Raw genomic sequence first — 18692 nt, forward strand, 5'->3', positions numbered from 1 at the left:
CTTACAACACGAAGGACAACATTTAGTGGCTGTCAATCATAAGCACCAATATTTGGTAGGAAATACTGTATAAGCGCCAATGAGCTTTTAAAGAGTGCCAATATCAGTATACTTAAGGTACCACAGTGAAAGCCACCGGCGTAGCTCAGGAGGTAGTGCATTTTCCTGCTGATCAGGAGTTGTGCTTGTGCTGATTACCTGGTTGGGTTATTCCGAAGTTTTCCTCTGCAGTAAAGCGAATGTCAGGTAATCTATGGCGAATCCTTGGCCGCATTTCCTCAAATACCATCTCACTATCACAAATTTCACTGACGCTAAATAACCCAGTACTTAATACAGCGTCGTTAAATAACCAATTAACCAATATCACGTGAAATACTTGCAAAATATATAGTAGTAGTAGTATTTATTCCATATTTATAAACCCTATTTTACATATAGTATATTAGGGTTATATTTTAAACTAATCATAACAAATTGAAACTTACAGACTACCATACAATAAATATACACTTGTAAGAGTGTAACATATATAAATTAATTAGATTAATGCCTTGAAATTACAGTCGAAAAACATAAGAATTTAACATGAATAGCATGTTGCACTTATAGATGGTATTATGACACTTAGCTAATATACACACATACATACATACATACATACATACATACATACATACATGCATACATACATACATACATGCTTACTTACGTATGTAGAGACATAACATATAGATACATACGGTGAATAAACATTAATTTGATTGAAGGCTTGAAATTATAATCGAAATACCTAGAGAATTTAACATGAATAGACATGTTGAACTTGTAGATCATATTAAGACATTTCGCTAAAATATGTACATTTGTAGACATAATATAACAGCATGTAGACATATATTTATAAATATACACATGCATACATTACATACATACATACATACATACATACATACATACATACATACATACATTACATACATACATACATACATACATACATACATACATACAAGTAATACTGAAATCGGTAAGTGATTTGAGGAAATCATTTTGCGAACTTAAAAATGACATAGAAAAGAAAGATAAGTTACTTAATGAGGCTAAGACTGAGATTAAGAAAGCTGAAGACAAAATTCGTGCTGAAACGTCTGCAGTTAATAATAAAGAATTGAGGGGTTCATCCGCTACACTCAGTGAAGGTACAAAGAATTGTTGCGCATCAGCAGTACGAGGGAAACGATCAGCAGATAGGCCTGAGGTTAGCTACGAGAAGAATTACAAACTAATTCTCAAATCAAAACATAATGAATCTCCAGAAGCCATGAAAGTTGTGCTGAAACGCAATATCAATCCAACGCAACTGAAAGTTGGCGTTAACGCATTGAAGGCACTGAGAGACGGAAGACTAATTTTAGAATCCCGAAGCAAGGAAGATATCGAAGTGTTAAGTAAAGAAATTGAAGTGAAGTGCAGCCAACAGTTTGAAGTCAACACACCTCAACTACGGAATCCCAATGTGATAATATTTAACGTTCCTGAAGATATTACTGTGGAGAATGCTGCAGGAATTATAACATCACAAAACCCTGAGTTGAACCTAAGCCAAGAATCACTGACACCTAGATTCATCTTCAAAACTAAAAGAAGTATCCGTAACATTGTAATCGAAGTAAAACCTGAATCCTGGAGAATCCTGGTCCACAAGAAAATCAAAATGGGCTGGCAAATATGTAACGTTGACGATTATATAAAAGTAAACAGATGTTATCACTGCAGCAAATATAATCACAGAGCACAAAATTGCAAAGGAAAGCAAACATGTCCACTCTGCACGGGAAGCCACAAATTGAGTGAATGGTAGGCAGAGGAAGAGGAATATAAATGCACTAATTGTATGACATTTAACAAATACAATATGGAAAAAGTAGATGAAAAACATTCATCTCTTGACAAAAACTGCCCATGCATGCAAGCGATGATCAAGAGGTACAAACAAAATACTGAATATTAAAATGGAGAGCCCAGCAAATCAAAGGGTACTGCTCGCTACAACTACCAGTGGCACGGCGAACTATAATGATCGAGGGTATAGATCGAACAACAGACTCAAGCATCACAACAGTCGCAGAGGGAATACACAACTTATTAAATGTCTACAAATTAATTTAAAACACAAAAGAGTTGCTACTAGCAATCTTATGCACATAATGGAGATAAATAACGTGGACATTGCATTTATCCAGGAACCGTACACACTACAGAACAAAGTCGCAGGAATCACCAGGAAATACAGAATCTTCTCACAAGGAGAAAACAGAATAAGAGCGGCCGTACTTCTTGCAAATGAACGAATAGATGGGGTGCTACTAAATCAGCTATCTGACGAAGATGTGGCAGTTGTAGAAATATTATATAATGATTACAAATTCTACGCAGTTAGCATGTACATGGACATTACAACAGATATCAACAACGACTTCGCAAAATTGGACAAAATATTAGAAGATACGAAAGATGTTGGAATAATATTTTCCATAGACAGTAACTCCAGGTCAGCGGTATGGCACGACAATAATACTAACATAAGAGGCAGACAAGTTGAAGACTATTTGAGCTCAAAACAATTATATGTAATGAATGAAGTTAGTGAATTCACCACATTTGAGAGCAACACAGGAAAGAGCAATATTGATCTTACAATAACAAATGACAAACTAGTATCCAAAGTGAATGAATGGAAGTGTGGAGGAGAAGAAAGTTGCTCAGACCATCGATTTATTACTTTCAATATAAGCAATCATAAATATTATAATGAGGAAACCTTTCTGGGTACAAAATACATAATAAAAGATGGCCAACTCGAGGATTTCAGTAATAAGATACAAAGAGAATTTTCAAAACGAATACAAAATAAAGAAGATATTAACACAACCGAAGACCTTGACGAGGAACTAAGCAAAATCGCCAACGAAGAAACCAATACAGAAAAACTAGTACGGGAGTATGAAGAAGTCATCACAACAGTATGCAGAATGTGTTTCAGAACATCAAATTCAGCACGAAAATTAACCCATAGGAAAACAATTCCATGGTGGACAGACGAGTTAACGATTCTGCGGAAGAAAACAAATGCAGCGAGAAGGCGATATCAGAAAACCAAATACAACCAAGAGTTAAGAGAAGAACGAAGGTATCAATATCTGGAAGCCAAAAGGGAGTATGAGAGAACAATGACTAAGGAAAAAATAAACTCCTGGAAACGGTATTGTAGTCTAACACCATCAAGCAACCCATGTAACGAGGTTTATCGCATAGCATCCGGGAAAACAAGAAAACCCATACCGTTGACAACTCTGAAAAAACCAGATGGCTCTCTTACATCCAGTCTAAAAGAAACATTACAACACATGATAGACTACTTCGTACCAGAAGATGAAGAAGCAGCTGATAACAACTACCATAAACAAGTAAGAGAGACAAACAGAATACCATTAAAAACACAAGATGATGTCGACTTCTCACAACAAGAAATCAGGCGAATTATTGAAAAAATGGACCCGAATAAATCACCAGGAGATGACGGCATAACTAGCAAGGTTTTACTTCAAGTAGCCAAAATTTTACCGAGATACGTGACAGCCATTTACAATAATTGCCTCAGACAAGCTTACTTTCCTGAACAATGGAAGAAAGCAAGATTACTTCCTATTATAAAGCCAGGTAAAGACGCCAGCATCGAGGTCACAAAATTTAGACCGATAAGCCTCTTAAATACAAGTGGGAAAGTGCTCGAAAAACTACTAATAGACAGAATAATGCATCATATCCAAACCAAAAACTTGATGAATGGCAATCAGTTTGGCTTCACCCCACAACGAAGTACTGTGGACGCTGCAATGGCACTAAAAGATTGTGTAGAAGAAAGTCTAAGGCAAAACCAGTACTTGGTGCTTGTTAGTCTTGACATCCAGGGTGCCTTCGATTCAGCTTGGTGGCCGAGTATCATGCAAGCTTTGAGGAAATTCCATTGTCCACGTAACTTGTACAAACTCACAGATAATTATTTCAGCCAAAGAGCAGCAATATTAGCGGCAAACAACATCAAACTCGAGAAGAAAGTAAGTAAAGGCTGCCCTCAAGGATCGTGCTGCGGACCGGGATTCTGGAATATACAGTACGACTCATTACTCAGCCTAGAGTACACCGCAAACACAAAGGTTATAGCATTCGCAGATGACCTCATCGTGATAACAAGGGGGAAAACGATTCTGGAAGCTGAAAATTATGCCAATCTTGAAATGAAAAAGATAGGAGCATGGGCTATAAAGAACAAAACCAAATTTAATGAGCAGAAATCGAAGACGATGCTAATAACACGAAGGAAACGAAGGGAACAAAAAGATATACACATCTTTCTCAACAACAAGGAACTACAACAAACCGACAAGATTAAATATCTTGGAATTATCATTGACAAGAGATTTAGATTCAACGAACATATTAAATATGTAACAGAAAGATGCACAAACCTGATTAATGCCCTTTCCAAAACCGCCAAGATAAATTGGGGTCTTAAACACAAAGCATTAAGAACCATATATAAAGGTGCAATCCTGCCCTTGTTATCGTATGGGGCTCCTGTTTGGATAGATGCCTTGGAAAGGAATTACAACGTCAAAAAACTGAACCAAGTGCAGAGGCTAATAAACATACGTATTGCAAAGGCATTTCGAACCACCTCATATGAAGCATTATGCGTTGTTACTGGACTCACTCCCATTTTGTTCAAGATAGAGGAAATAGTAAACTTGTACTTTGCAAAAACAAGACATAAGTACAATGGTCTAAATCTTGACTACATAATACAGCACAAGAACTGGACACACCCTGCAGAACTCATCGACATAAAAGAAACAGAACAAAATACAGAATATACGTATGAAATATACACGGATGGCAGTAAAAGTGAACGTGGAGTTGGAGCAGGAGTAGCAATATTTCAGAGTAATGAACTAATCCAACAACTAAGATTCAGATTAGACAATAAATGTTCAAATAACCAAGCTGAACAACTTGCTATCATGAAAGCGTTAGACAATATAAAACGACTAAGAACAATAGGTGAAAGACCATTAGACGAAAGACGAATAGCCATCTACACTGATAGTAAAATTACTCTGGACTCTCTAAGGAATGGAAGCAACCACAACAACCTAATTGAAGGCATCCGAACGAATCTACGGCTGGTGGAGAACGACAGATGGCTAGTGGACTTCGGATGGGTCAAGGCTCATGTGGGGAACTACGGTAACGAACTGGCAGATCGTCTAGCGAAGCAGGCAGCGAGTGACGTCGATCTACAGATCTGTTACGACAAGGTCCCGACGAGTGAAGTAAGGAACCAGCTAGCGGTCATATCCAAAGGAAAATGGGAAAGTGAATGGTCAACTACTTCCAAAGGTACTCTAACCAAGGCGTTCTTCCCTAGTGTCCAAGATAGACTGAAATTGAAGATAGAAGTAACTCCTAACTTGACGACTCTGTTGACCGGACATGGAAGACTCAACGCATATTTTCATCGATTTAAAATCAAGAATAGTGCGACATGTGTCTGTGGGGATGGGGATCAGACAGTGGATCATATCATTTATGACTGTACGAAATTAGGAAAGGAAAGAAGAACACTAATCCAGTCTATACATAAATGTGGTGGAAAGTGGCCTGTGGACAAGACAAAATTAGTGAAAAGTTATGTAAAATATTTTATAAAGTTTGCAAATAGTATAGACTTTGAACAACTACAGTAGGCTGGCTAGTATATAAGGATAAGTTATTTGGGAAGATAGGTTAAAAGTCAGAATTAAGTGATAAGGGTCAAAATAGGTTACTTACATTCTGTAAATAAGCTACAATATTAGAGGGTATAATTTATCTGAAAATAGGCTGATCAAGAGATAGTAAATATGTAAATACTGTAAATATTTTAATGCTAGAATATGTAAATAGATTCTTGTACTTCATAGGTTAGGAATAGGAAAATAAGTTAGATTAAGAAGGACCAATATTATCTTGGCAGTTACACATAGTAGATGAACTACACTAGTCCATATTTAATCTAGAATGGCAACATAATAATATATAATGTAAATGGATTATGTACTTGAAGGTAAACCTAGGCATGTAGTATTACTTTCCATTTGTAATGGAACATGCTGCTCAAAAAAGGAATACATACATACATACATACATACACTCACACACAGATACATATATATATATATATATATATATAATATATATTTTATATATATGTATATATACACACAGCAAGATGTACGTCAGTAACAGATAATTGGAAAGGATGAACAATATTAAATACCTTGGACATTCATTATCACTTACACATGACTTTGATATACAAAATAAATTTACCAAATTTATAAAAACATAATGCATAATAAATACAATTTTAAAACCATAATTTATTTAGAGTTATACACGAATCGCAGTTAAAAAAGAACTCTTGCCCGACAGTTTTAATCGCTGCCGAGATGGACTTCATGAGACACAAAATGGAACCATGAAAGAAATAATGATATCCTGAAATAACTCAAAGTCGAATCAATATTACAATATGTTAATCATTTCAAAAGGATGGATAGAACACTGATACCGAAACAAATCCTGCAGTACGCTCCTCGTGAAAGAAAATTTGTTGGTCGCCCTGCTAAGAGTTGGACTGACGTGAGACCTTAACAGACCATCTAGTCTAATACATGTTTTGGATTATCATGATGATAAAGATGAAATTATAACCTTGAATATATAAGATGTATGAATTTGACGAAACGTTTGTAGCAACAGTGCTTTTGAAAAACAGTGCATATTGGTTGCTCATAGGTTATTTTACAGTTTAGAGCATGGACAGTAATTGCAAAATATATAGAACTGTAAATTTAACAACATAACTACAGAAATGGGACAAATTTATTCACTCAGCTATTAGCATGGTTATATGATATAAAAAAAATAGTGTACTACTGGTACGTTATAAATTTACTGGTGTTGATTCCACGAACAGACTTCATCGTCCCCTTCTCCAATGCTTTGACTTCCTGTATGCCCCACACTCCATAATCGCTTACGAAGTCTAGTATACAACTAAAGCAGGAAAAGTTAATTACCAGAATTGTATAAAAATAATTTTTCCAAAGCGTCCTTAGTACTGTACTATGGTATAAAATATGAGTAGATACAGTAACTAATGTTTGTGTCATTATGACAGTTATCTTTAAATAACATAAAAACGATTATAGATAGCTTATTTCAAAACACATTGTACTATTGCTTTTTTTTTCTCAGAAAATTTCATATGTTTTTGAATACCAACATGACCCATTTTCGATTTGAAATTTCAAAGTTTCATCCAAAATGGCGGATTATGATACAGCTGAGGGCTAGAATCGAATGTGTAACTGATAAAGCATTTGGTCTTACAAACAGCCTACTGGTAACACCTATAGTAATCGAAAATCAAGCATATGGAAGATATTTATATGGTTCCAGACTTTTGATTCACCCTATACATCCATATTCTAATAGCATTTTGTTCCCTTTAAAATGTATACAACTGTCAACTGTAAAATGTTTATTCAGATGTGTTCACTATTCCTTCTAATAAAAAAGTGAAGCATCGACACGTGTTGAGTAAACGCTAATTTACAGTGCACTTAGAATTGAGTTCCCATGGCAACTGGAGATATGGTGCTCTCTGCTGCCTTGTTTGTTGTGCTCTTATACGTTGTGGTCAGAGGAGAGACGGAGTGTCCTTCAACGCGTGTTGGCGCCTTTAAATTCTCCATCATAAGTCGCCGTAACCTTACAGGACATTGGATGGCTCAGGTCAGAATTTCTTTATCAATTTTTATTTTAAATTCTGCAACAAATGAAAGGTTTAAGTTTCTTAATTTCACGATTTTTATCGTAAACAAAACATAATTAAACCTCAGTATTAAGCATAAGTCTCAATAAAGAGAAATAAGCTAAGCGCAATCGATAACGAGTGATGTGGTATTAGCAAAAAGAACACAAAAACACTCGGAACAAGGATTTACAGAATCCAACTCTTAGATTAGAGCATAAATCCGCCATGATGTTCTAGTGGCCAGAGAGCTGGACTTATAATCCTGTGGACCTCGGTTAAATCCACGGTGTATTCACGATTTATAATTTGTGTTAAGAAAGCCCATGGTAACACGGGAGTTTTCTTCCCGAGCTTCGGTTTCCCCTGACATCCCAAGAAATCTTCATCGTCATTTCATCGCTGGTGTAGCGTAGATCAGCCTCGTTTGGCACAACCTGGGCAACGATTCTGTCGGTAAATTAGTGTATACAATTAGCTTCAAATGGGTGAATGACGAACAGTCAAGTACTCGCCATTATAAAAAAAAAAAAAAAGATTATAGCATACAATTGAGATAGATGGTCGGTAAGGAAGTGAGTTGCAACATGATTAGTTAAAGTGTGTACTTATTTTGTTTTATTTATCTCACCTTAGCTTAATTTAGCCAAATAAGATGTAATACATATTACAGTCGTTCAGTTTTTTACAGTTCTTCTTTCCTCAATTTACCGAAGTCACGTTTGACTTCATGCAGCTAGAGTCAACTCAGTATGGAATAGAATTAGAATGGAATGGAATTTACAGGAGGGGGCCACTATGGCCCAGCACTGCGACCTGTTACGATCTATTGCGCTAAATCTCAAGCTAGGCGCATTCCGAAACCCACACCTGCTGACTACACTAAAATTCGCTGCATACCCAGGTTTCGAGCAGGCAACTCCCCTCGTCCCTAGGCCAGCCCCCTCCGTGCGTCGTCAGCCGGGGATCGGGAATGCTATGGAGTGATGAAGAAATTATATAGATGCCTAATATGGGGGAAAACTGGAGAACTCCGACAAAAACCCCAATTTCCACTGTGTCACAATGGATTTTTCTTCAATTCTGTATAGTCCTGTTCTATTCTGCCCGGCCAAGTATGTTTCAGTAAATTGATCTGTGGATAAGCTTCTGGCCTTCTACCGAGAACCTACGACCTATCACAGAAAGTACTCCCCCAATCGAGACTACTATATATATACGAGCTCGGAGACTATTTCCTTATCCAACTGCTCTGAAGATGACCACAACACAGCGGTCGAAACGTCAGCCACCAACACCAAGACAACGCGGTAGAAAGCCCCGAAGCTTATCCACAGACCATGTTTCAGTAAAATTTGGCTCGCTAAAATTCTGTTTCTTCCAATTCGAATCGATTCAATTTATTTCAATTCCATGTAACTTATTTTTATAAGATTCAGTCCCATTCAATATGGTGTAATAATTGAGGATCTGAAATCAAAAACGGGACTACTCGTCAATTTTGGGGTATCCGAGTTAAGAGTGCTCCCATATTATATGAGCGACCCTTTAATATAAAAATGGAAGTTGTCACTTTAGTGGAACATTGCAGAATTCTAGTGTATTAAGATGAAAAACGGAACTTGTCAAGTGACTAGTCCCCCTTCTTCTAACAAAGTGTTTCATGCACTTCTAGATACAGTGTTAAACAAAATGATGCAGTATTCCAAGATTCTTGGAGTGAGTTGTGAGACAGTGAAGATGACCCAATTGGATAGTGTTTTACTGAGATATTGACTCGTTTATAAATATAATTTTGTGCTTTAATGTTTATATAACAACAGTAATATAAAATCAAAAAAAATATCGTATTTACTTTATTTACTATTTTTTTTTATAAAATTCTGTTCTTTTAGATAAAAAAAGGGGACATGTCAATATTTATCAGAACTATTTTCTATATGTTACGTTTCCTAAAAAAAATCATTTCGATACAGGCATCAGTTCTAATGTGTATATTATCGCACTATAGAGTATTGTACGTAATTCCAATTACCAGGTTCGTACTTCGTATCAGTAACTCATGTTGAAATAATTCTGTACCTACTGTATAAAAAGACCTTGCGTACTGTGTATTCAATCTTCACTTCTGTCCGATCCGAAAAGATGAAATTACTCAGGCATGCTAACAACTGTCCGTCCAAGTGGTTACGTCGCAGCGTCGTAGAAAGGGAGGAAATCACGTGGCAGTTAATTACTTAACGAGGCCCTTTTATTTAAGTTATTCTATGGGCATAATAGTCGTAGACGTCAAATTCCTAACAGAAATTAATGTTCTCAGAAAAGAGCTAAGACAGCCCAGCCACTAGCATTTACAGAGAGGCGAATACTGGGTGTTCAGTTCAAAGTGTGTCATGGCTCGCTGTATGCCGTCATGTGGCTAGCCGATGAGCCTAGAGAATTCAATCTTCCTACACTTCCGCAGAGGTGTATAACCTATGAGGCAGAGAAGTTGCCTAGCAAGTACGGCGTTCATTCTGAAGAGTACGTATCGATACGTATGATAACGCCAGTAGTGGCAGGAATGTGAACTGTTTGGAAATACGTACTGTCGGGATATGGGGAGAGGGTTAAGACGATTGCTTACGTATTTGTTGACATTAACTTCGACGGTCAACATGGACACGGAGCATTTGATTTGTGTTGTGGAACGTTACCGTACGCAACCGATGACAACAAATACCCTGCGTACGACTTGCCGGCGCAAAACACAGTTCGAAAGAAGTTACAGTAGCACACAGACCTTACAGACCGCCATCTGTTGCTACGACGTTCAAGTTATACCGTACACGTTCTCAAATTCAGATTGAAGAACGCCTTAAATAATACGCAACTTCTCTAACATATAAGCTGAAACTCGCTTCAAATCGGTGACCCAACAACAGTGACGTCATGACACACTTTGAAATGAACACTCAGTAGAAGCAGGTGGAGGAAACCGGGATGCGACAGGCAATTGGAAAATGATGCAATATTGAAAGCTCTTTCGTCACTGGAAAACGCGAACATATTTTTGGAACGTATTGTTTACTATGACTGTAAGGCTAATATGATTGTATTTGTGGTCTTGGATCTGTGTGGAGGACGGTTGAACTTCATTAGTAGAAGGGGTGGTAGTGAAGTACATTAAAAAAACTCAGATACAATAAAAATTGAAGTAAAAATAAAATGATGTCACTGTAGTTTTTGAAAAATTTATATTTAATAACACTTACTTCCCTATTATCCAGTGCTACAGTTGGAAACAAATTTTAAGGGGTGCTGCTGAAATCTTCTTGGACAAAGAAGACTACATGGACTCGTTCTGCACTTCTTTTCCGAGGTTACTTCTTCGCCTCTGCAGACTTCCTTCCAGATCGCAGCCCCAATTGCATAGTATAATGCAAATTAAACGATGGCATTGGTGACCCAACACTTTTTAGGAACAAAAGCCTAAGAACTTTTTCGGTGCAGATATTGTTCATTACAACAATGCTCATTCATATTCAGTTTATATTGGAATATAATCTATAATATGTAACTGGACTCAAGTTTCATGAACGCACGAAAAGTAACAAAATTTCCCTTCTCTAGCAAACTGCTAGCATTACGCCTAAACTAGTTTTAAAGTTAGTGAATCAGTGCACATCATGAAATAAGTGTTATGCAATGACATCTACTCAAAGTTTTGAAATTAGCGAATCAGTGTAGCAGATTTCTTGAGGTGCCATGCCATAAAGTCAGTCTTAATTACTTGTAGTAATACCACGGAGGTATGCAAGTTTTAAATTAGAAAATCATTCTTCTAGGTGGCATCCGTTCCAAAACTCTCCTTGAATTCATTTTCTGTTATAGCAATCTGACTGTATGCCTAAATCAAAATATTGGTCACAGATTTGCAATTAATAAAAGGTAAGTAAATTTTCACTTTACAGTCACCAAAATAGCAAGTGATTGACAAAAATAACAAAATTACTCGTCAAATTATCATATTTATTCTAAGCAAAGGTGTGTTATTCCTCTTACACTAATTATTGAACTTAATATAGGCCTAATATCGAATTTGGCCCGAGACAAAGCTTTAATTTTGACCCAACATTTCGCAATAATATTATTTTTGCAAACTTTTCTCTAATAGAAAAATAGACTCTTGAAGAATCCTCTCTTCATTTATGTACTGTAATTAATATCATTTATATTGGTAATGTGATCGTTTATAGGCCTCCTTTTTATATTATATTAATTACTCTTTTATTTTGCCTTTAAAACATTCTCAAGCAAAAACTTTCCCTTTCTCTGGAATGAAATAATTATATACTATATGATTTTAAATTGTTGCAAAATATCTCAATAGATTAATATATTCCTATTATTAAAATTATTATTATTATTGTTATTATTAAAATTATAATTATAATTATAATTATTATTATTATTATTATTATTATTATATTACTAAAATAATCCGTTTCACATTAACATATGACACAAAACTTTCTCGTAATTTCTTGCTTCTCGGATTACAACAGAGGACCAGATAACGATACTTTTGTTCCACTATTTTTTAGGTATATTTTCAATTGTGGAAGTAATAACTATTTCTTGCCTCCGATTTCCATCCTGTTCTCACCCTGAAGCTCATAGTTTACATATGAAAAAATGCATCAAGATCGACTAGAACATTAATGCAATATTTTATTGCTGTAGGCACAGTTGGAACACGAGGCTCAACAGAAAGAGGACGGCCCGTGGGAAGTAGACATAGATCACACTACAATGAAGTGTGAAAACAAGGAGAAAATTATCATAGTGGCCACTGTCATAAGTGAGTATGTCTATTTATTAAGTACCGATAGAGTTAGAACATCAAGCAGAATGCATGAAGATTAGAGATTTGGAAATTAAATATACCACTGTAGGTTATTAAGAAACACAAGAAAATACATTATACAGGTATGAATAATCAGACTATCGGAGCTCGGTCTATATTTAACTGGTAATAAAACATGCCAGTTTATCAATACTTTTGAGGTATATAGTAAGATGTATAAATATACGACTCGAACACCAAACTTTTTCTTTCAACACCAGTATTGTGAAAATCTAAGTCTTTTACAGAAAGGAAACATATATACAAGGTTATTCGTAATTCACCGTATTCCTGTTAATCCGTGATCGTACAGTGCATTTAACCTCCCAACAATTTATTTACAAGTTATTAGTCTTCCAGATATCTCAGGTTGAAGACTGCCGTATCAAATGTGTAATACAATAACAACTACCACGTCTAATGACTGGTGAAATTGTTTCCCACTGCTTGACTCTTAGACAATGCAACAATAACAGCAACAGTGAATGGAAGAATGCTATAAAAATTGTCGGTAATGTTGCGGCTGTACGCGCTATTCCGAGCAGATCCATGGATAGTAACATTTGTCGCCACTGCTTCAACGAGATAGAAACCTTCGCCCACGTTCTTGGATCTTGCACTCATGGTGAGATATTACGCAACGCGCGGCATCATAAAATCAGGTCCGCAATCGCTCAAGCTCTTCGCGACAAGGGATATACCACCTACGAAGAAATCCGTGGTCTATCGGAAACAGGAAACTGTTGACGGGTTGATATATTAGCCTTTAACAACACAACAGACTATATAATAGATCTACTATCGGCTTCGAATTGAATACAACTGAACCGGAAAATGTCAACAATGAGAGGGATCAAATTCACGGTCCAAATGTTCCTTATTATTTACATATGTATAAGTTACAAACTATTGAAATTATTGGGTTATTAGTGAGTGCTAGAGGCACGATTAGAAAAAAAAAATATTAATTTCTGCAAGAAGTTCAATCTTGAATCCTCTTTGGCCAAGATTGTTTCTTTGATAGCTCTAAATTATTCAATCTATCTTCTGAGAAATAACATATATAAAGTAAATTTAAGGGTTAAGCTAGGGCCTAAATAAAATTACAATGGGACATATCCTCTTGTTCTTGACCCTACTATCCGTTTCGAAAGGAACCTAAATCAGGCCACCGAAGTTGATATTGAGTAGTAGTCTATATATGAACCTTGTCTGCCGTGTCTTTTTCAAAAGTACAACGTCCCTCTTAAACAATGGTCTGCCCATTGGTTTGCTGTTTGGCAATAGAGGTTCTATTACAAAATTCACATGGAATTATCTCAAGGAACTTCACATTTCTTTTGATTATGTAATGTTGTTGTTGTTGTTGTCTAATGCCTTGCATTTGGAAATGAAGCCATTAGCAGTCGTGCTTTCCAATACTTTTGAACTGTAGTTTCTTCTGATCTTAATGCTTCACAGGTCTTCAAGTGGTCTTCTTTCATTTCTGCTGGATCGTTACACAGGACACATACGGGTGAAGCTGAGATACCTATTATGTAATGTCTATTCTTATAAATATTATCAAGGATTCTCTTCACATATTACATCATCACCTCTATTTCAATTAATCCACTTATATTATTTTCCTTCAACAATTAACTTTCCTTTTTCTTTATTATTTCAAATCACATTATACTGTATATATTTATTGTATTCAGGACCCTTGTGGTCACTCAAATTCTTTGAGCAGATGGCTTTAAAGAATAAATAAAAATAACACAACAACAATGATAATAATAATAATAATAATAGTAATAATAATAATAAATCTCACGAAAACATTTCCATAAAATAGAACGCATTTACTAATATTTGTATATTTGGTACACTTAGTCCCTCAGGACAACCCCTATTTTAGGGGAAGTTTGTTTAAGTAAAAATTTTACATTATTATTTAGAATATGCATAAATGTTTATGATGATGTTACAGTCAAATTTCTTTTAAATATTTTGTTCCAATTTTGCACCTCTGTGTCTGATGCAGGCTCTAATTCTTTTTCTCCTCTGTCATGCCATAACAGGAATTTGGTGGAAATACAAGTCACGCTATGTGTATATTTTATAAAAGGTTAACCGTAAGTAATGTCATTAATTTCAAGGAGTTATTCTTTGAGATATATGGAACAAAAAAGTTTAATAGAATTGTATTTGTTTTTGCTTCCTTTATAAAAAATTGTTTTATATTAAACATTTCATAGCGTATTTTGGGAAAGCTACTGAATTTATTTCCAATATGATCAGTCATTTTATGAGAGCAGTGTATTATGTTATGATAGAATGAATTTTATTTTTGATCTGAACAAATGTAACTTTTCGTTTTGAGAAGGAAATTTAAAACTTACATTTGTTCGGATCAAATTTCTACACATTTAAATGACAAAACTAAAATTCTTTCAATCACTTCCCATCATAATACCCTGCTCTCTTAAACTGACTGAGCATATTGGGAATGAAATCACTGACTTTCCAAGAACACGCTACGAAATGTTTCATATCAACAATTTTTGTCTGCAAAAGGTAGGAAAAAACGAGCAAAATTGTATTAAATTCTTTGTTTGAAATATCTAAAAGAATAACCCTCGGAAATTAATGGCATTACTTACGGTTCGCCCTGTACATACAAAAGCCTACACATTCTAACAAATGGAGTTTCTGGGATATTGTAGTTCCCTTGTGACATCCCAACAATTACCCATAATCGTAATCCATTATGAATGCAATGTAGACTCACGACTTTTAGTACACTTTAGATAGTCCTTGACGAACTAAGTGGTCTACGCTCCTCGGCACTAGCGACATCTATGTGCTACGCTCGTAGAATCAGACCGAAAATCGAAAAGTTAAGGATCTTGCTCGTGGACGATTATTGTATTATTTTTTTTTTTTAAATAAAGATACTATTTCTACTTTTAATGATTATAAATATACATTTACTAAATTCTTACACTTACTGATTATAGTATCAAACTGAATGCTGTAAACAGGATACATTGCACAAAAACATGCATTTTATTCAGAATGAGAAAGAAATTTGCAATAAGAAATTTAGATTCAGGTTAATGCCAGCACTAAGATACTCATTTTTCTTTCAATACGTTCTTCATACAAGAATATCGGTCTGTAAGTAATTATTTTGCTCATATACCATTTCACCAATGGAGTGGAAGAATTCGTTTAAATTTAAACTAATCCCATTTATGTGTAGTGGCTTTATTATTGATTTCATATTATCAATTACGTTTTTTCGCTGATGGTTAACTGTTTTTTCTACATATCAATGAGGAATATCATACCCTAAGTATTAAATTCAGAGATATTTAGTCACTTTCAAATTCCATACCGAATACATTTACTTTAAAACAATATCACTTCTGTCATGACAACGGTACATGCTAATCTGAATTAAATTTTTAATTTTTAAATTAACTCTTGTTGAAAATAACAACGAATATTGCCATTATTCCGTTGTAGTTAGAGCAGTTAACTAGATAGCTTTAGTAATGTTGCAAATTAATATTTTCATTATATCCTTACGAATTTGAATGTAATATATCATGTAAGTAATATGGCTTATTATGTTAGAACAAAGGACAAAGAAGCAAAAGTTCATTCTGGTGCAAATATTTCACTTTCTAGTAGGATTCGATTAATATACTTACTGAAAACTGAATAATTTCAAGGAAAAATTGTTCCGGGGCCGGGTATCGATCCCGGGACCCTTCGCTTAGCGCGCGAACGCTCTACCGACTGAGCTACCCCAGGAACTATACACGACACCGTCAAAATTTTCCCGGGATCGATACCTGGCCCCGGAACAATTTTTCCTTGCAATTATTCAAAACCTGCTTTACAGGGAGCTACTACCTGAAAGCCAGATTTGCATATTACTGAAAATTGTTGAAAAAATATATTATATAGAGTCGTTTAGAGACATCTCGACAAGCTAAGAGAAAATGGTAATTTTAGGATCAATTTGAGCAATTTTTATTCTGTTTTCCCCTAATATGTACGAATATGTTTTTCGTACATTTCACACATATGGTGCCAATCTGATCATTTTATAGCTCTGTATTTAAAAAAAAAAATACAAATCGATATCGAAGTGTCGATTTCTCCCATAATGGGCAAGATTGCGACATAGTATGACAAAGATAGGAAACATTTTAAAACCCAAAATTTACAATACTAAATTTTGTCCTGAAATATACCTATATATTTTATAATTCTCTTACTCACGTAGGTAACATGTAAATTTTTCATCGGTAGCATTCTCCACTCATGCCGTGAAACAATTTTTGACATTCTGCAACACACTGAAACCAAAGTTATGCAGTATTGCCATCGTAGCATTTTTTTTTAATTCCTTATTTTACTACGCTTTTCAACTGCTATAGTTATATAACGTCTGGATGAGATGAAGGTGATAATGCTAGCGAAATAAATTCAGAGTCTAACGCCGAAAGTTACCCAACATTTTCTCTTATTGGGTTGAGGGGTAAATCCCGGAAAAAGCCTCAACCAGATAATTTTTCTCAACCAGGATTAGAACCCGGGCCGCTCGTTTCATAATCAGGCGTGCTAAACGTTACTCCACAACGCTGGACTCATCGTAGTAATATCCACTACACGCGGCATAATATGTTTTTTTTATTGTCCAGATTGTTTGAGGAACTAGCTTCCTGCCTATACACGCCGAGCATTAGATGGCTTCCATCTAACTTCTTTTTGCTGTTTAGTCTCTTTCAGCTGTCCCTATAGTTTTCAGACTTTATTACGTCTGAGACTTGTAGTTTTCTCTTTTTCCACCAGGTGAGGTATTAGTAGCGAAACTGGCGTCAGTTTCTTAAAGGAAGTATCAGTAGGTGAGGAATTAGGCAAGTCTAAAATATCTCCTTATGCAGATGGTTTCTATGGTGTTCTGGGGAGGGGGGAGCGATTATGTCTTCTTAATGCGAATTTCACATAAATTTTCGGCTGAAACCAGATCGTACTCAAACATATTTAGCTTTCGTTAACTATTTTAAGGTTCAATGCCTCATTTTACACTTTTTTCGCGTTTAATGGACATTTTCTACTATTATGTAGGCTTATATGAAGAGTTCAGAGCCATAGTGATCCAAATGCCATAATATTAACGACGGAGAAAGCAAGGGTTAAAATTAAGCTATTACCATAATTCAATGGAACATAGCAAGTAATATAAAAGCATGTACCGGTACATTAAAACTAAATGATATGTCAATCTTCATTAAACTATGGTATTCATTTAACTTTAACATTTGCTGTCTCCGTTCTTAATAAATGTCGCTTGGCTCATTATGGTTCTGAACCCTTCATATATCAAATAATTAGTACAAGGAAAAATTGTACGAATTCCGAATATATTTAAAATAATAATGAAAACATTTTTTTTGTTTTGTAAACAAAGCATCTATTTCAAAATTAAACTATACTTTTGCATATTGGGAAACTCTATTAAGAATCTAATTCCACATAAATACATTTAGGCCTAAATTATTTGTGGCGGTATGTCTACAAACCAGGCTTAAGCTGATCAGTTCGCTAAGATGGTTGATGGGATCAATTAGGCTACTGCTATTGTATCTCACTCCTCGAGGCAGTTCGATTTCTAAAGATTCCAAGAAAACACTGCGGAGAGGAAAAATAATAAATTATCTGGCAAGTGAAATCGTATTCAAAGCGATTATCAGGATCGGCACATTAGTCTGTGCTGTTGTTACCGATGAACAATAGCATGTTTTAAATATGCTCCATTCACTTCGATGGAAGTAGAACAATCTTTTCACTGATGAATAATATTGTCTCTAACAGGAGGAT

General features: G+C 35.3%; 1 protein-coding gene and 1 non-coding gene across 2 annotated transcripts in view; one reads left to right on the plus strand and one right to left on the minus strand.

Annotated features, from left to right (window-relative positions):
• The first annotated feature begins 7731 nt into the window (after positions 1-7731).
• Positions 7732-18692, plus strand: part of LOC138708525 (uncharacterized) — a 51058-nt gene continuing 40097 nt past the window's right edge. Inside the window, exons 1-2 of the mRNA XM_069838641.1 lie at positions 7732-7905; positions 12650-12767. Coding sequence (XP_069694742.1) covers positions 7750-7905; positions 12650-12767 — 274 coding nt within the window. The 5' untranslated portion in view covers positions 7732-7749. The remainder of the gene's footprint in view (positions 7906-12649; positions 12768-18692) is intronic.
• Positions 16544-16617, minus strand: TRNAS-GCU (transfer RNA serine (anticodon GCU)). The gene has a single exon. It is a non-coding gene; the product is annotated as a tRNA-Ser (tRNA).

Source organism: Periplaneta americana, chromosome 11 (genome assembly GCF_040183065.1).
Source record: "Periplaneta americana isolate PAMFEO1 chromosome 11, P.americana_PAMFEO1_priV1, whole genome shotgun sequence".
Lineage (NCBI taxonomy): Eukaryota > Metazoa > Arthropoda > Insecta > Blattodea > Blattidae > Periplaneta > Periplaneta americana.